Here is a 19,842-nt window from a genome sequence, read left to right as displayed (position 1 = left end):
AGACATGTTCTGCAGTACTAACCCCAGGGTATGTTTTTCCAACACAGACGTGTGGTCCGCTGGGTGTGTGCTGGCTGAGCTGTTGCTAGGACAGCCCATCTTCCCTGGCGACAGTGGAGTGGATCAGCTGGTGGAGATCATCAAGGTTGGTGTTGCCTCACTGAAGACCTGCCCCGAACTTACGGATCGTCATAAAAAGAGAACTCTTTTAGCCTTAAGCCGCAAGAAGTGGTCGTGAGTAAAATAATTTGCCGCCTCTTCGGTCCTTCTGGAAAGGCTCTTGTCTGGAAACGGCTTTTTACAGGCATCTAGCTCAGAGTTATTTCAATCCTGCAAGTAACTTCATTGATACTTGTATTTAGTTATTTTACTCACAGAAGCAGAATGGGCTGGAGGCTTTTGTTGAAAGAAGTGACAAGCCTGCAATTTAAAGAGACAGGACTTTTTAAGGGATATGCCAGAGAGCTACCTAAAGCAGGAGAGAGGAGCACTTTGTAAGGCATGGGCTGAAGGGTGAGATGAGTGCTCTGGCACAGTTAGAGTTAATGTGTTATGAGTATTCAGAGCAAGTCAACAAAATTGTCTTTCCAGTTTTATTTTCTTTTGAGCTACTTTTTTCCATCAATATGGAAATAAAGGTGCACTACAAAGACTTGAAGTGTACAACAAAGGTATGATACTGTACTAAAGCATTTGCAGACAAAAGAAACTAATCTGTGTGTAGATACATGCTTATAGAATTGTAAATAATTGTAACCTTCAGATAAAGTGGCTGTATAATGAAATTATATTGTAATTATAGACAGAAAAGTGAGCACAGCTCATACACTAAACACTTGGTTTAACAAGCTTGAACATACAGAATCTGCAAAAGAGGAATTTTGTTTGTCAAAATTAGAAATACCGGGCTTTCCCCGCAATAACAGATACAATAAAATGCTGCGGTATTAAAACGATAAATGGCACCTTTGTACAGCATACAAGTAATTGTTATAGGATGTAACGATATTACGTATTACAGTGGAAAGGGAATAACATTTTGTGAGAATGTTTGTCAGAGTTCCACCTATTGTCTGTTGTTTGTACCACAGTTCAGGTAGGGAAAGTTAACTCACAAAGTGAGATGGTCCTTATTGTGGAAGTAACTCTGCTTGTGTCTCGTATGCTTTAGCAAATTGTATACACTATATTTACAACACTTGAAGTAAATATCGTGTATAGTGTATATACTGCATGCATTTTTTTTCTCATATGATAGTGTTTTGTGCCTGAAAGAACAAACCCTAGGATTTGGTATGTGTGTGCTCTTTTGCTTTACTCAGAGATTGACATCTCATTTTCATGCCTCCATGAAAATTATCATTGGAAAACTAAAAGGTTGTTCCAAGTATCTTATAGCACAGCTCATCCATGTTGTCTGGTTGCTCTTTCTCTTCTGCACCCCTGGGGTCTAGCCCGTAAAACCTTGTGGATGTTGTTAGAGAGAGTTTGTGAAGGCCGTGACTTGTGCGGTTGTCCCATCAGCCTCTTCCTGTCCTTGGCTGCTTCTGTCTCTACTGGTTGTGTACTTGGGGTCGTTGTCATGCTGGTAGATGAATCCCTGTCCAATCAGATGCTCGCATGAGGGAGTAGCATGGTGGAGCAGAGTGAGCACCTGTGTGCGCATTGAGACCATTGTGTGTTACAGGTCTCGCAGAAGCATTAACACCAGTTTTTGCTGGTGGGAGATTCATAAGATTCACCAGATAAGTGAGGAGCTTGACACATTGGGATAGTTTTTCTTAGCAGTAGCAGTTTGTTGAGCTCTTTTCATGGTGTCACACTCTTTTCATGGTGGCCCTGGAAGAAATATGACCTGTCAGTAGAAGTAGAATTTTTATTTGCTTAATGTCAGGTATCATTTCTTTCCCAGGGAACCATTTCGTTCTCTAGAATTATAAAATCATACGTACCGTTGCTTGCACTCGTAGTGACATCATTTTTTATGTAAGATTTTTCTGTCATTATATATCTGCTTTCTCCTCTGTTCCTGGATTTTTTCCCCAATATTGTCTTTACATTGAGATGTTAATTAAACAAGCTGGTTGAAATTAAATGCCATGCACTTTACAGCAGTTAACAGCAGTTTATGTCCTAAAGCTCAAACAACACACCACGGCCTGATTCTGGCTCACCTCAATCTGTGTGAACTCTCCAGGTCTGTCTGAAGAGTTATAACATTTACTGCTGCACTGCAAAAGTCTAAAAAGACGCGATGATTTAATCAGTGGACAAAGCCCTACTCCCCACCCTGTCCGTGGAGATAAGCCTAGCTATCTTGGACAAGCATCTTCTTTTTCAGTAAATTATTATCGTGATAAGCAGGGAAATGCTACCCTGTAATTATGGACATACTGTAGGCAGGAAGGGCTTGGAAACGTGGCATTTATAACTTGCAGGCATTTTTGGGGACTGCTAATGCCTGTAGGAAAATGCAAATTGCATCGAGTGTAATTTTTTTTGCTCAACTTATATTCAGTACTTGGACAACTCTGTGACACCTTACCGAGTCATAAGTTTCAGGATTATGAGATCAAAGGTGAATTTTAAGACGATAAGTACAATTCCTTTTCTAATTCTGTATTTGGTGGCTCAGGATTGAATTTCATCTGCCAAAAGAAACAACTGTTATTATATAGCTCGACAGGAGATCTCAGTTGGTGGTACACTGGTGGTGACTAGTTCCTGAGTGCAAGATCTCAGGCCTTATATGTGAAAGGGTTTCTAAATGGGGATGGGCTGTTTCTGAAATGTCCTTGCCTTTGCTGTGATTGAGCAGTGAGCAAACAGCTGTGAATTGGGAATATGTCTGCAGCACTCCTGCAGTGCCAGAATGATGCACCAGTTTACATGCACTGAATATTTTCAGATATTTTCTCCCATCTTTTCAACCAGATTAGATACTGGTTCTTCTAATTCATCTACAAATAAGCATATGATGCATGCCAAGGGTACAGTGGTCCATTAAAACCATTAGGTTAAGCTTTTCTTCTTTCAGGCTGCCATCACAGGAGACGGCAAACTAAAATCTTAGTGCCCTTACGACTGATCTAGGCTGGCAGCCTCTGTGTCTGAAGCAGGCACTTTTAATCTCTCTGCTGGAGTTCTGCAGCTCAGCCCAGGAGAAATCCATTTCAGTGGAATTGTCCGTGCAGACCCTTCTTTTATGTTTTTTTTTCCACATAAGCATTAACTACTGTTAAGTGAGAGAACTGCAAGATGTGATGTCATGTGCCATTGCTGACTGCTGACAGGGCCTCTGTTTGTGTGCTGTGCAGGTTCTAGGGACACCAACAAGGGAGCAGATTCGAGAGATGAATCCCAATTACACCGAGTTCAAATTCCCCCAGATTAAGGCGCACCCCTGGACTAAGGTGAGTCAACAGGTACTGGATCACAAATTTTCTACTTTTAGCAAGCTGTTTTTTCACTTTGTGCCTTAATGTAATCTGCTTGGCTTTGCACTAGCTGCTTGTCTTTTGTGTTTTGTACATTTTTGTATTCTGTGATAGAAACATTGTGACCATTGAAGTGCCCATTAAACAAAGCTTGTCAGAAGCTAGTGTCTGTATTCCATTACACACATGCTAGTTTTTGTCACTTATCATCATTATCAATCTTCATATGTACGGGAGTAGGCTTGGGGTCTGAATGGGTGTACATTTTTCAAAAACCGCTGGTCTTCTTTTAAGTCTTTTACTTTTGTAGGAGCACGTTCGATGTGCAGACAAAATATTCTGGGCTAGTGGAGCAGATCTGCCTTATTTGAAAAGAAAAACTGTTGTGCTTCCAAAACATACACCAGCAGCATTACCTCATGGCCTGTCCTAGTCAGTAAGGTTCTGAAAGGACAACCAGGGTGCTGCCGTAAGAGCTGTCTGTGGACCATCAAGTGGCACTGTGTCCTCTGGACCAGAGTGTTCAAACTAACTCTCCATTGTGCTGACCAGGGACACTGTGCTGCAATCCAGCGGATGAGACTTTAAACTGAAGCCCCTACTGCTTGGCTATTAAAGATCTGAAAGCACTGTAAGAGTAGAATTGTAAACCCTGACGTCCTGGATAAATTTCAGTCTGATCTGCTCTTTAGTAAGGCTGCTAGTGCAGAATGATTTTTGAGCATCACCCAGGTGGGATCTGCACCTCAGTGGAGGAAGAAGTGGGTCCCCATCTAAGTGTAAAGTGCTTTGGGATGACAAGTGCTGTAAAAATGTAAGGAATTACTAATCATTAGCAGAATTATGGAGTATGTACTATTCCAGAGGTTTCCAACTGGTGTGCCATCAGGCTTGAATAGCTGTCTGGAAAGTCACAGCCAAAGAAATAAGAAAGACAAAGTTGGTATGACTGATACAGTGACCCACATAGTTTTTTTAATAAAAAGTCCCAAGTCCTACACACCTGCCTAATCCTCTCACCACCAGAAATCATGCATAATCATTTATGTTTTTGACCAAGTGGTCACTGGCAGTGACAGGCCTTGTGCGTTGCTAAGCAACAGAATGCCAGAGGGCTCAGCCTGTAGCGGCTTCGGAGGCGATTCTGAATTAAACGTGCCAGTCCAGTTTACAAACTCCGACAAATACTCTGTTTTCCAGAACTGATATTTGGTTTGATAAAATTAAGTGATAACTCTTTCACACCTGGAAAGTTGACGTCTTGTTCCCTAAGAGATCAACATTCAAAAGACCTAGGTTGTGCACTGATTTTTAAAAGGCTAACTCAGATAATTAACTTGAATTCAAACTTATTCATAATTCAGGTGGGTAGCTGCGTCAGCATGCATAGGCTGCAAAGGAACAAGTAATAGGTTTATTCCATGCTGGAAAGAAAGAAGAAAGAGAACACAACGTTTCAGGCATTGAGCCTTCTTCAGGTGTGAGAGAGACAGGGCAGTAGGCAAAGGTAAAGTAGCGGGAGAACAAAGGCTGGGAGGGAGGAGGAGGAGTGAGAGTCGGGAGCAGGGGACAGAAAGAGAGGCCAGTCAAGAGGTGTGAAGTCAGAATGGGTGCAGAGAGGTGTGAAATGAAACTTCCAATGAATGGAGAAAATTTAAGAACAGTAGTCTGTCGTTAAGAGAAGGGAGAATGTGTGATCCTAGCTGCAGAATAATTTTGGTTTCGGTAGTCTTTCTGATATATGAGTTCGGAAAACCGTCTTTGAGAACACAGACGGAGAGATTAGAGTGGTCGTGGCCATCAGAGGTGAAATGAGAAACAATGGGCTTGGAGAGATCTTTAATCTTCACAGCCCTGACGTGTTCTCTGAAGCGGTCTCCGAGTCTCATAATTCATACTTGATTAGTTCATTGTTGTCCATATTATATAAACATCTGAATGCGCTGCAGTCAGGCTCCAAACTTTTTAGAGACTGTGTGCTTTTTATTTTTTGAAAGTGTTCCTGTAATTTTGAGGCTTTGAGATTTTTTTCACAGTCGATCATTGTGTAAATTCATCTGGAGTTTTGCTTGAAATGAAAGAAAAATCTGATCCTGGCAACAAACAAGAGCCAAGATATATGCTGGAGCCAAGAAAGTTGTTTTGTCAGGTTTTTGGTTGTGTTTAATTGATAAAAAACGGTTTTTGTTTTCATTTTATTCTTGAATATAAGCATTAATTTGAACATATTTACATTAATTTGTCATTACATTAAGTTGTAAGAATCGCCTTTTGGTCTTCTTAATATACATACCTAGAGTTCACAAGAGATTTAAGTTTTGATTTAAACAGTAGAGATACAATCAAAGGTATGCACATACCTCTGTTAAATAGTTGTAGTTCTTGGTGTATATGGAGGGGGTGGGGGCTTCGTGTGTCAAACACCACTTTCATAATAGCAAGTGTTCCTTAGGCTAAAAGGGCTGGGTAGCACTGGTTTCTGGCTCATTCATGCATAGTACTGCAGAATGTTGTCCAATAAAGGTAGGTTCAGATGCCCTCTTGTGTTTGAATTGGAGTACTCCAGTGAAGTTGACAGTTATAGTCTTTAAAGGGGAACTGCAGCGCTATTTTTATATTTCAGGGTTAGAAAGAATCGGTATTTATAATTGCATTTCACAGTGAAACCAAAATGTACACGGTAACATGTAAAACCTAATTTACGTCACTGACTAGATGGGATTTCCAGGTATGTTCAGCGCCATATACTGGGATTCAGGAGGCAACAAAGCTCATGAGCTTGTGAGGTGTAGCAACCCTATTACATTGTAAACAAGCAGGCTTGTGAATACATCTCTTAATGCAGTACAAATATTGTTCTCAACTCCGAGACGGTTTTGCCGATAAATTCTACTTGTTAAAGCTACATGCAAATTACTTCGGAACATTTTTACAGTGAAATGTCTTCTTGTACAACCTGCACATATTCACTCATACATCGCATTACGTTAGTCATTACAAACTCTCACTCTTGCTCGTCGCAAGATCAACGGCTTACGACAACATGGCAAACATACAGTACTTTCACAAAGTTCACGATTATGTCCTCGGAAATGTGCCATCAATTAATATCTCAATAACCGGTATGAGAGATTGGGACTACAGTTCCGCTTTAAGTATCATCTGTAAGTTTGGTACCTAAGCATTAAATTGTCAAATATTCAAGACCAAGAACCCAGTAATATAGTAAAGTAAGTAAAAGTAAAGGGAAATAAGTCGGGAATATAAGTAAAATACATTGATGGGGTTTCCTTTTTTATTTGTACAGGAGTTTACACATTTTTGTGTAATAGTTTGTGAATTGTGCTAAAAGTTTTCATTTTTTGTTTCTTCTACAGGCTGAAGCATGGCGTGTACGTTTTTTTTTTGCATCGCGTATACGTTTCCTTGCATCGTTAAAGATGTGCAACTCTTGAATTCATCTGTAACTTACTTGTGTAATTCAGGGAATGTGTCCTGTTCCTCACCACCATATACAGGTAGTGAACCAAGAAAATGGAAACACCTCGGTAAAGGAGAAACACCCAGTATAAACAAAGCAAAGGCTTCCACACAGGTGTGCCCATTTCATTAAGCAAACCTGCCAGCATGCTTAAGGTCATATAGAAAAATACTAAACAGGTTTGGTTTTCAGTAACTTTTTTAAATACATTTTTGGCTGGGGCTGCAGTGACCGACAGAGCTTAACTTGCCAGTGTGTCATGAGCACTGGTGTCTGAGTTGATGTCAACAGGGAACTCTGATCGAAAGACATCATCAGCAAAACCCAACAGTGCAAAGAAGCGCTTCCTCCTGGATGGTGATATCTGAGCATTGAAAGTTAAATACAGCCAGAGCAGCCAGTTTCGTCAGACATGTACCACGAACTTCACACAGCACGATACCATAGTCAGATTGCTGGGAACAAACTGCTCATCACACCTGGCAGTGCACATCTGTGAGTCCAGTGGTGCAAAGAGCACGGGCAGTGAACCGAGCAGTGAAGACGTGTAACACGGTCAGATGAATCACCCTTCACCATGTTCTTTCCTAATAGATGAGTTAATGTGCGGCACCTACCAAAAGGCCTCTACAGCCCTCAGTGCTTGATTCCAACAGGGCTCTTGTGCCTTTGTAATGATGTACTGGACAGTGTATTTTCCATACATGGTCTGTGTATAGTTAATCCCTTTGGAAGGCAAGGCCACAGCTAATGGCTACCTATTAGTATAGAGTGATAATCTTCACCCTGTTTTGCAGCAATTCTTTCTTGTCAGGAGGATGACAATACCTCATCACGTCCACAGAACACTTGTGATCACCTAGTGGCCAGATTAACACGAAACTGGTGACTTTCTCATTAACCTGATTTGGACCGAGTAGAGCACTAATGGGATATGCAAACAGTGCCCAAGACTGCATTTTCTACCTCCATTAACCTGGTGTTATTCCACATTCTGGTAGACTCTGTACCAGAGCTCATACAGGCCGTACTGACTACTTGTGTTGGCCCAATGCCCTGTTTGGAATCTTTACACCGGAATTTCAGTTTTTGTGCGCTAAATCTGTATGAGAGCACCTTCCTGAGTGCACCAACTTAAATTGCTTTTAGTTTGCTGCTGTGACCATAGCAAATATACGTGTTTATATCCACTTCCTTTCAACTAGCTTGGCAATACTACCTTCCGTCCTTTTCTAGTTAATGACATGTTTATCCTTCAAGTGCTGCAGAAGTGAGAGGAATGGGTTATACAGAACAAGCATGCAGTCGCTATAAATATTCTGTAATGTGCATTTTTATAAATAGATTGCGTTGTCAGCCCTTTTAATATTTACTGGTGGAAACACTGAGGTTACATGACTACTTGTTTCCTGGAATAAATTGCATGTGGCGTTTTCTCAAAGTCTATGAACGGGACAAGGGAGGAGTAGAAAGTTGTTCAGGCTATAGATGTGTCTTCAGTCAGAGAACATATTTGGCTGGCTTATACTATGAGGGTGGGTTTAATTTGCGAAGGGACCTCCATTACCAGCCACAAGCAGGCAGTCTTCTTTACACTAAGACCTGGCAGTGAAAGATACAGGAGTCTAGTGTTGGAAAGGACGGTGCTTATTGTGCACCTGAATCTCCTGGATCGTAGCATAATCCCTAGAAAACAGCAGTTCCCCAGAACAGGCTTTCTGTTTGGAGAGGGTGAAGATGCATTGCGATAATACTTGTTCACAAATAAGCAACGAGGCGTGTGTAGTCATCAAATCACAGGTCTGAATTTGTGCGTTCGTTTCAGAGCTCCTACAGGCACAGCTTCTATATCCAGACTGATTATTACATCTTGTAATACTGTCAGAGACTTTTTTTTCTCTGTTTATTTGATATTACTTAACATCAGACTGGCGGAAACAGGCTGTTACACATGAGACCCAAGTGTTTTCAGTGGCCTGCAGCCCAAAGTGAACAGAGCTTTCTGCATGTTTGTTGTGATTTTAAAGCGACACGCTTTTTAAAATGCAGTTAAAATTCTTTGCGTTTTTGCCAGTAAAGCAAAACACATTCATTCCTTCCAAAGGGCGGGATTTTTTTTTACCATCAACCATAATTCTGTAAATTTTCAGAGCTGTGAAATTGTACATCGGACACATCACGTCCATGTTAGGTTGTAAAGAATAGCTGTCATACTCGCTTGACGACGGGGAAGTCAACCATACACGTGTATATCAGTAACCTGCAGGGAGTGAAGTGCCAGTTTATTAAAGGGCTCTAGGTTCACTGATCAGCTTCACAAGTTAGCCCCTGTGGGGTATTTTTAAGTAGTTTCTTCTGTGTGTTAGACTTCAGAAGTAGGTGAGAAGTATCACATGGACTGGTAGCTTTTGAGCACCCTGCAGTCATGATCATATATCACAGGAAGGGCATGAAAATTGCATGGCAGATGTGGCATTTCTGATTTTGCAGTGTGTGCTGCCCGATTGTAGTGAATTCATGTCTGTTCTCCATGTTGGTCATTCCTTGTCTTTCCATATGACTGTCCTTTCTAGCCGGTGGTCTACATAACCTATCAATGACCAATGTCAGCTTTCTGCGGCTCGATTGCAGGTCTTCCGGCCCCGCACCCCCCCGGAGGCCATCGCTCTGTGCAGCCGGCTGCTGGAGTACACGCCCACCGCCCGCCTCACGCCGCTCGAGGCCTGCGCGCACTCCTTCTTCGACGAGCTACGGGACCCCAACATCAAGCTGCCCAACGGGCGAGAGAAGCCCTCTCTCTTCAACTTCACCACTCAAGGTACAGGCCGCCCGCCCCTCGGTATCTGCCCCGCTTTCATTTGGGAAAGGAAACTGGGAGGGTGGACCCTCAGGAGTAATGTACAGCCTGCCTTAGTCTTCGTGTTTTGTCTCTAGGTCAGCTGGTTTCGCCTTGTAAACTTTTGCATTGAATACATTGAGCTGTGTAACCCCATATTAAAAAGTCCAATTTGTGAGGAAAAGTTCAAAAGAATAACAATGTGCTGTGTGGTTGTAAACAACATTCAAGACTTGCTAGCTGTCTTCAAAGGATGGAGTTCAGCCCCTGTGCAAAACCTAATGTTTTCCTTTTATATGAATACTGCTTAGAGACTTCAAAGAATCCATTACTCATGTAGCTGTCATTAGTGGCTGCAGTTCTACACAGAACGGCAGCAATTTTCCCATTTCAAAAGAAAAAGGCCGACATTTCCCATAAATCCAAACAACATGGGCTGTGAGGTGTAGGCAGACTCCTCCCCATGCTCACCTTTGAGCCAGTCATCTTTTTTACACCTCACAGGCAGCCCCGCTCCATACCAGCAATTAAGTGCTGATTGGAGGAATGGACAGGCTCAAAGACAGCACCACATGCATGATTGCACCCAGGAGGCCACCAGGGATCACTGTGTTGCTGAGAACAGAGAGAGCCCAGCCCAACTCTAATCCCACCATTATCTCCACAGTGCTCAGCCATTGGATTAGGGAATTATGGTCATGTTCAACAAATGGCATGATTCAAGTTTGAAGCCATGATGGTAGAACTCAGGCTGAGCTGCTTGGGAGGCCAATCTCATAACATTTGTACTAATTTATTACTACACAATTCATACCATTTGGGATTACGGGACACAGTGCACACATCAAGTTTGTACGTACACATCTTCAGCACCAAATGTACTGAATTAGTTTTCTAATTCGAGGACGTGGTTCTGTTGCATTTCTAATGTTTGATGCTAACCTCACTTTAGCTTCTGGCTTTCCTGAGATGACCCCAACATACACACACTTTCCTGTTCATTACAGTGTTTTAATGTATACTGCAGTATAAAAGTATTGGCTTTTGTAAATGCCATTCCAGGTGTTCCACTTGATGTACAGATCCAAAACCACTTGATGTACGGATACATCTTGTACATTTATTTGGAGTTCAGAAATTGGTCTGTTCTTTATTTTAAGTGCAGGTCAAGTCAACCTCAGGATGAACCATAGCAAGCCAAATTGGTTGTCCTTCAGTGGAAGAGTCAACAGTAGCGTTGCAGGTTGAAGAGGGGGAACGTCTCTTAGATGGAACAAGATGATGAACATTATGAAAGTGAAGAGTGATAAAATGGGCCTGTTACTCACATACAAATTACACATTGAACAGAGACTACTAAGAGAGGACGGATTACAATTATTCTGAGTCCTTAATGATAATTACAATATCTTGTTGCTCTTCCAGTGAAGAGCAAGTGAATACATTCTGGGATTTGAGGGGATATCCTACACTGATATGCTGAAGGAACCTTTTTTTGTCTTAAACAATGGGACCTTATACCAGTATTCACCCAGTGGGTGTCTACTGAATGAACAGGCAGGTATGAACCAGAGGACACAAATGGAAACTAAGGGGAATGTGAAACTGAAGAGAGGAGGCACTTCCTTACACAAAGGGATGAGGGTGTAGGAACTATCCAACCATACAGGTTTCATGAGCTGAATGGCCTCCACTCATCAGCAGTCTTTCTTACATCCTGTAAGTACTGCTGTGTGTAGTCACTAAGGTCACTAGCTCCAAGTAAAAAAAGGTAAAGAAACTCAGATTCAAGTACAGTTAAATACACTTAACCGAGTCGTTTGTGCAGGTTTGTTATCCTGTCTCTCAAAGCAAATCAAAACAAAAATTGAACACGCAAAAATATAATTAAATAAACAATGAACACATGTATTTTGTAAAACAAATGATCAAGATGTTATTCAAGTCATCTTTCAAGGGTCCATGAAGACAGATTTCATTGTCCATGTGGAAGCACCAGAGGTGGCAGTGTTTCTGGGATGTTCTCTGGAGAACTGGAGCTAGAAGCTACAGATTTAAAGGAGTCAGATGTTTGGGTTGTAAAATTTCACAAAACTAGAATTCAGGTGGCTTGCTCATTTTCACCGAGCAAAATGGATGGATTTCAAGAAACGACAGGACAGAGATAGCCTTTGCAAACCAGTGCTGTTTCCTTACAGCTCATCAGTTTTGCCCTGTAACAAAGTTTGGTTCCAGCTATATGAGTGAACAGCCAGTCACACACAAGACCGTCTCCACTCGGGACTAGTTTTGGCTGCTTCCCAGGGGTGAACCAGCAGAAGTGGTATTATTGTGAAAGTTTGTTTGTAGTGTGTAAATGAGTGTTTGATATCCCTGTCTTTCAGAGCTGTCCAGTAATCCCTCGCTAGCTTCAATCCTGATCCCAGCCCATGCCCGGAACCAGGCTGGAGCCTCCACTCCCACAAACGCCTCTGCAGCCTCAGGTGAGTGGCTCTCACCAGCTGACCCAGGCCCACCCGGGCCCTTCCCTGCTGGCATCAGTGTTCACTTCACTTTTATTGCCTAGCATGGGAGAAAGCACACCAGGCAAGTTATACGTGCTTGTCTGTAGCTTTTCTAAATTCAGTACCTTCTTTAGCGGATTAAATTCAGGATGCCTGTAATGTGATTTGGCCTGCTGAAACAGTTGTGTCATGAGAACTGCTGTAAACTGCAATGAAATTCAAAACATCCCCATAAACAGATAGTCCACACCACAGAGAGGCACTATCACTGTCCCACCAGGGGGCACAAGGTGTAACCTAGCATTACAAATTTGGTGGCGTTGATTTCTCTGGAGTATACGGTCATTGTGCCTGAACGCATCATCCCTATGGTACACTAAATTCTTAAGATTTAGGAGCCATCAGAGTTCAGTGCATTTTCTGGTACACTTGTTTTACGTGGAATTTAAATTAAATCCTTATAAGCTTTTGCCTAAGCTTTCAAAGGTTATTCACTATAGGTAAAGTTGCACTGGGATCAATCTATCAGGGGAAACAAATTGCATGAAATCCATGCAGCGTTTATGAAGTTGCTACTTGACCATTTGAATTAGTTTTTTTCTGTTACTAGGGCATAGTTTCACAAGAAAATAGATCTTTTTGAATCATTTACAGCTGAAGAGCTTTGTAAACAGTAAAACTGGTCCACCTAAGATAATGATGAGCTCAATTAGGTCATTAAGAGCTGAGCTGGAGAAGACACCTACAGACACAGCTGCCCTCCAGGACTGGAGTTGTTCACCACTGAATTAGGGTGACTGTAACTATTACTAACAGAGGTGTCAGCTCTAGACCTGGAGCTGGAATATTGTGGGTTGAAATCTCAGGCAGGAGGCTGCTGTTGAACAGTTGTACTCTTGAACAAACTGCTCCACTCAGCTGGCTCAACATAAATGAGTTTTCATTCTCGACTGATTTATCCGGGTAAAGGTTTCTTGGGATTTTTCAATCCTGTTTAAGCAGATGTAACTGCAGTCTACCAGCCATGTTGTCGGAACGGTTGGCCCCATGCAACAGCCAACTTTGTTTGTGTTCTTAAATATTAAATCTTGTGTTTTTCTCCCCCTCTTTGTTCTCCAGACGCCAACACTGGAGACCGTGTCCAGACCCCCAACGCAGCCTCCGCCTCTGCGTCCAATTCCACCTGAGAGGACGGGTCCCAGGACAGTGCCCTCGCGTCACACTTGGAAGGCCCTCAGCCGCGCCGCTCTGAAATCGAGTTCAATTGGAGGAAACACAAAAAATCAGCCGGAGAGAATCCCCGATCGTTAGCGTTTATTTCTCAGTTTGTAAAATAGCGTATAAATACGTCCGTTTTTGTTTTTTTGTTTTGGGTTTCGTGCTCACCGAGGGGATGTTCCAGATAACACCGAGCAATATAGATATCCACGTCGTTATTCCCTTGACAATCTTATCGAGGTCTGTTGTAGCTAACCACCCAGCACACCCTTCAAACAAGTCCCAGCGCCCCTGGCCCCCACCTGTCCCACGCCCACGCTCGTTTTCCTCCTCTCGCGCCCCTGAGGTTTGGAGCCTGGCAGAAGCCTGCGTCCTGGGACCTGTCCCCCTGCTTGTGTCCGGGATCTGACTTAGTGCATGGCTTGAATTTGGTTGGGAGCACAGAATGAGTCACAGTGTTACATTAGAAAGTATCTCGTCTGCTTTTCCTTTGGCACACAAAAAAAAACCGCCCTTATTTTATACATATGTATAGATATCTACTTTTTTTCTTAAAAGCTTATCCAGACCCAGGATAGCAAGCATTGCAGTCCTTGTTTCTCGGAAGTGTTTTTATGGTTAGCGAGCAGATGTTTTTGTTAAGGTGGGGGGTGGGAGGGTGGGGCAGGGGGCTTTCTGGTGAGTCTAAAAATGACTCCCGTCTCTTTGTGCATCTGTGTGCTTGTATTATATATACATACACAGTTTATATATACTTTACATTATGTAAAATACATATATAAATATATATCGGAGGGGCTGCCACAGCCCTTGAATTAAACCGTTCAGAAAACACAGAAGGTCAGATGTTAAGTGTGCGGCAGCAATATTTGCTGCTGTTGGAAACTGTTCAGCTGGACACCTGGAGTTTAAATGTGAAAGCCAGGTTTCCAGCACGGTTTTATTTTTGTTATTGACATTTTTGACTTCATATAATTGTATAAACCTTTTGTTTCAGCCCTCGTTGCATCTCTCCTTATTTATTGCTGCATGTGTTAAACTTGCACGTGTCTATCATGAATGGCAAACGTAAAGACAAGTATGTGGACAACACCACTCTAACCATACAGCCTAATTCTCCTAGGAATAGGCGGTCCAGTTTTATTTAATGACACTTGAATTTTTTACAGTGAACGTTGAGTGTAATAAGGATGGATGCTTTAATTTTAAGATTTCACGAGCTGATTTAGTGTGATTAAATCTGATCATTAAACATTGAAATATGCTTTCATCAATATCGGCGTGTAAGAGTTTTGTTAGGGTTTAGTTTCAGTAGTGTTTAAAAGTACAGGAAAAAATCATAATCTGAAATGGAGGAGACCTCGTCAGGAGCATTTCTGTACAGTACTGACATGTCCCGGGTTTAAACAGAAGGCAAAAAGACCTGTTTTGCACAGACTGCTTTCTCCAGAACAGGAGGTCCCGGCAACTGTAAGAGCTTTTCCACGTGGTAAAGGTGTCAAAAGTTTGAGGCTGGCTCAGAACCAGTCCAAGCTGTAGCAAAAATGTGAAACTGACCATTTTGCAGTCTGTGAATGTGCTTCCTCCTGTAGAGTAGAGGATCTCTCTCTTTCTTGTATCTATGCGAGCCCAGTGGCGCGCCGATAAGCACAGGTGACCGGGCGAAATATACCTTGTCTTTGATCATGCTGTGAAAAGAGTGCTGACTTATAACTCCGGTGTGAGAAACTCCAAACGGGATGTCCCTCCTCTCGGGCTGATGGGAAGGAGTTGGTAGCCCGTGTATCTTCTTTGCCCATGTAAGAGTGATGATTCGAGGTCATTAAGCATTCTTCCGAGCAGTCAAAGGCACCAACTGAGGGACAGGTGACTCTAGTGTTTGAAAGAGGGTGAAAGGACAACACAAACCTGCAGGAAACGTGTCATGAAGAAGATGCTGTCGATCTGTAGGCTTCGGTTTCATTTGACCACTACTGAAGGATTTTGTGCTTCGTGTATTTTTTTTTAAATTGTTCTGATTTTTACTGTTATTTCCTTCGCCCTTCCACTTTCTGTGCCACGACCCTTGCACCGCGCTGGAATACGTCTTATTTCACCCAGTTAGAAAGAAAACCATTTTATGTATATATCGTTGCTCCTCACCAAATTCTGGCTTGTACTTATTTTTGTTTTTGTTGTTGTTGTGTGTATGGTATGTAAATATGTGGACCCAAGAACTGTTATGAGCAAAAACAAACAAGAAGAAGAAGAAGAAGAAAAAAAATTCAGGGCAAATAATTCTGTTTATTCAAAATGTAGATGAGCTTTTTCAAGCCATATAGTTCAATCTTACTGTACAGTAGGTGCCAGCTATATTATTGTAACAATAACTAGTAATGTATAGTGTATCTATAGTTTGGAGTGCCTTTGCTTCCATTCTTTTGAGATTTTCTTTCTCCCTCCTCCCTGCTGAGTGCTGCTGAAATCCTATCCTGACCTTCTGACGTCCGATACGGCCAGTTCCGTGGTGCGGTTTCTCTGCTTGGTACAGCTCTTCACCAAAGTTCATTTTTCCCCGTTTGAAGTCGGAGCATCTAGTGTTTTTGGCGCGGTATTGTTTTCCGTTCTCCATATACCAGTGATCCTTGGCGAATAGAATTTGTTTTCACATTGAAGTTTAAGCTTCAGTGTTTTTATGTCTATTTTAAGTGTGTGATGTTTTAAAATCCTGTTGCAGATTTGCTGTACTTTTAATAAGCAATTTTAGACGTGTCCTTAATTGGTTTACCCTGAGGAGTGGTGTCAGAGTGTACAGTGTACACTCTTTACATACAGCCCTTGCATTGTCTGTAAAGGACAAAGAAAAGAAACAATATTGATCTTTGAGCAGGTGGGTCAAGGCAGGTCTGTGTACAGTGTTAACTTAGGTTTCTAGTTGTTCAAATGTTGGCTGTTGGCTCTCAGACCTTTTCCTTGTCACACTACCAAAATGAATTGATAATGTCACTGTAACAGAGGGAGGCAATAATGATCAGTTTTGATCTCTCCATGAAACCTTCTTTGATTGGCAGTCAGCAGCACTCAATGGGTTAATTACCATGTAGCTCCCCTCTTGTGATTTTATATATACATATATGTGTGTATTTATGCATATATGTCTATATATATATACAATGCTTGCTTGTAATATTTGCATTCATAGATGTGTTGCTATTGGATCACCTGGCCTGTAAAACAAGTGTGACCACTTCTTGTGTCTAAAGTAAAATTAAATAAAAAGGACTGTGGGCTATATACAGAATATCGCATACACTTGTGGAAAAAAAAGCTGTCTTGATTTAAAAAGAAAATGAAAAAAAAAACAACCTGTATAACATTATTACTACTTGAATGCCTCTGTTTGTGACTGAACATTTTTATTTCATTTTAAATATAAACTTTTTTTCCTGTGAAAGTATGCTAAATGTTCCCCCCCACCCTCTCCCTTCCTGTAAATAAGTCCGTTTTGTTCTTCAGTGTGACTTGGTTCAAAATAGTTAACTGGTACTGTAATTTGCATTAAATAAAGAGTAGGTTAGCCTGGAAATGAAGAAGGTGTGCTGTGTCTCGCTGTTATTTATTAAGCAAGTGTTATCTGTGCTTTCTTATTGGCAGCGTTGCGATGCCTGTTCTGTTGAAGAGCAAAAGCACATGAACCTCAGAAATCCCTGGACATTTCACCCGGAGATCTGGTTTTGCACATAGAATCTGCTGTCAAAGCAGTGATCGGCTTTTTTATTTTATATTCTTTGTGTTTTACAGTAACGTTTTTGTTTGGTTTACTTTTCAAAAGAGGTCATTGTTAAGATAAAATCACTTTATTGGCCATATACAATTTCTTGTTTTAGGAATTTGTCTTTTCGCATACCCCAACTTGCTCTCTATGTGACACAGACGGGGAGAGAGAAACTTGGGTTCGGAGGGCAGGGTCAGCCATTTATACGGCGCCCCTGGAGCAGTTGGGGTTAAGGGCCTTGCTCAGGGGCCCAACAGAGTAGGATGGGATACGACCCGGCAACCTTCCAGCCACAGGTGCAGATCCTTATGGTCTAAAGAGGGGGGTGTCCCTGCGATTGACTGGAAAGATCAGACTTATGGCTTCAAACAGAGCCAAAAAATAAAAAATAAAAGTCTTCTTGATCCGCAGGTTTTTACACAATAGCACTCTTTCCCGGCTCCTCATTGCTAGTTTTGCAGAGCAGTGTGTGTGTGAGGCAGATCTCATTAGGTTAAAATCATCACCTTTTGCAAACCGCCTTGCAACCTCACGGTGAGTATGGTTTTGTTTTCCCTAAGAAGTTCAGTTCACGTTTCTCTAAAGCTGTTCTGGGATGATGGACAGATCAGTGAACCTTTGTTACGTGTACACACCCAAACACCAGTTCCTGCTTTATAAATTAAAAAAAGGATCTGCTGAAAAATACAGTACACCAAAAACATTTTAAAGAAATTCTGGCTGTTGCTCTGTTGTGTCTGTGCCAGCTCCAGTATTAAAAGGTTTTTATTGAGGATTTTCATGTTGTATATACTGTTTAAATACAGCATAAAGTTCCCAGGTCCATCACATGTAGATCTTGGAACAGCCACCAGAGGGGGCTGTCCAATAAGATTTCACTCTTATTGGAGGGAGTTATTCTCTCAAGGTCTCTTTATGGTATTAATCTACACTGTTGGGCCTTAGTACTTAATTAGTTTGATGGTTTTACCCTCTATGATGTTGCAGAAATGTCTTTTATAATCATTTTATCTTCTTTTGTGTCTCGTGATCCCAGCTGTTATTTTGCCCAGTGTCTTAATTTGGATGCTTGATCAGGGACAAGGCAGATTTGCTGATTTGGCAGACCGTGCCTGCACAGGCTGAGTGTTGTGCTTGATAGTAGTGTGTAGAAGAGCTTACAATGAACACCTCTCCAGGGTCCTGTTGTCTTCTACCAACTGCACTTCAAGAAATGAGATGTTCACAAAAGAAAACTCTTGAGGCTGTTGATCATGTTCCTCGTCAAAGATTAGTTCTCAGGTTGCAGGCAGTAGCCATTCAAGCTAATGGCAAGTTCTCTTAACAAGGTTCAAATACAGGGCAGGAATCTTAGTCCTTAAAGTTGATCTGAACAAGGAGCTCTCGCCTCTAGTGTCTCCTTTTTCTTTCTTTTGTGTTCTCCTCTCTTCCCATCTCTACCCATCTTTTTATCATGTATTCCTGGACTGTTGACGTCTCTTAATGATTTACCCAGAACTTCAATAAGTAAGGTACACCTTACCATTTCTTTAATCAATGTGTCTCATTCCCACTACAGCTCGGCAAACATTTCCTTTCTTGATTTGATGCGCCCTACAACTGCAAATGTTGGCACTAATGAGGTGTTTGATCCTTGTCTCTAGATCCTGTGACACTTCAGATAGCTAATATACATTATGTATACGACAATCTACATGTCTGCCCCAGGTTTTTTAGTGTAGAAAAGTATACTAAAAGTAAAGTATACTAATATAGACATAAATATTGGAAGGGTCAAATACTTGAAGAAACAATATGCATATATTGTTTCAATTAGTCACCTGGGATGCAGGCAGGCGGACTGAAGGACTGGAATCCAGGAAGAGAAAGTGCAGTGGAGACTGGTGCAGGATGGGAAAGAGCCACCGGAGTCCGGAGCTGTGCTTCATCCAGAACTGAGGCATCGCAGGACAGAGGGGGTCCAATGTCTGAGGCCAGGCAGCACGTTAGAAATTCTGAGGAGCACAGTCCACTTGTAGGTAAAAACTGTATGAGGTGGGTGTGAGACTAGTAGGATATTTTCTTTTTTTGTTCTGGCTTATTTTTGCTTTCCTGTTTGTGGTTTGGAGCACCATCCACATATAGAATGAATGCGACATAAAATGGGAGGCAAATGAAGGAGACAATTGAAAAACAGGTCGCATGTTTTTCTCTTTTGTTCTGGGCTTATTTTTGCTTTCCAGCTTGTTGTTTGGAGCACGGTCCACTGACAGAATGAATGTGCCAATAAATGTGTGAGGCACAAACATCTTTTCTTTATTTTTGCTTTCCAGCTTGTTTGGAGTGCGGTCCATGTATAAATGATAAAAATGTGAGAAGAGGCGTATGCAAGGTTATATATAGCAGAAGGTATATACAAAAAGTGATATGATTTCCTTTATTGTGGTAAAGAATATTTTCTTAATTTAGATGAGGAGATAGATTCCCATTTGCTTTTGGGTTGTGGGATGGGAAATTTAGTTTTGAGTCGTATTCTTTTAATTAGGTTAGATTGGTCAGGTTACAGGTTTTCCATTCTGGGTTTTCTAGATCTGTAGAATATACACCTCTGGGACGCATAGCTCTGTATGTAG

At 41.7% G+C, this 19,842-nt stretch overlaps 1 protein-coding gene across 4 annotated transcripts in view; it reads left to right on the top strand.

Annotated features, from left to right (window-relative positions):
• gsk3ba (glycogen synthase kinase 3 beta, genome duplicate a) overlaps positions 1-17,048 on the top strand; it is a 102,322-nt gene extending 85,274 nt beyond the window's left edge. Inside the window, exons 7-11 of one of the 4 annotated variants that reach the window (XM_088600366.1) lie at positions 48-145; positions 3,318-3,413; positions 9,529-9,736; positions 12,139-12,237; positions 13,378-17,048. In XM_088600366.1, the coding sequence (XP_088456492.1) occupies positions 48-145; positions 3,318-3,413; positions 9,529-9,736; positions 12,139-12,237; positions 13,378-13,445 (569 nt within the window). In that variant the 3' untranslated portion in view covers positions 13,446-17,048. Of the gene's footprint in view, positions 1-47; positions 146-3,317; positions 3,426-9,528; positions 9,737-12,138; positions 12,238-13,377 lie in introns of all 4 variants that reach the window. The other 3 variants (XM_088600376.1, XM_088600358.1, XM_088600384.1) reach the window with 3 other exon arrangements.
• Positions 17,049-19,842: the final 2,794 nt, after the last annotated feature.

This window comes from Lepisosteus platostomus, chromosome 2 (assembly GCF_059453375.1).
Source record: "Lepisosteus platostomus isolate fLepPlt1 chromosome 2, fLepPlt1.hap1, whole genome shotgun sequence".
NCBI classification, from domain to species: domain Eukaryota; kingdom Metazoa; phylum Chordata; class Actinopteri; order Semionotiformes; family Lepisosteidae; genus Lepisosteus; species Lepisosteus platostomus.
This window is presented reverse-complemented; position numbering and strand designations above follow the sequence as displayed.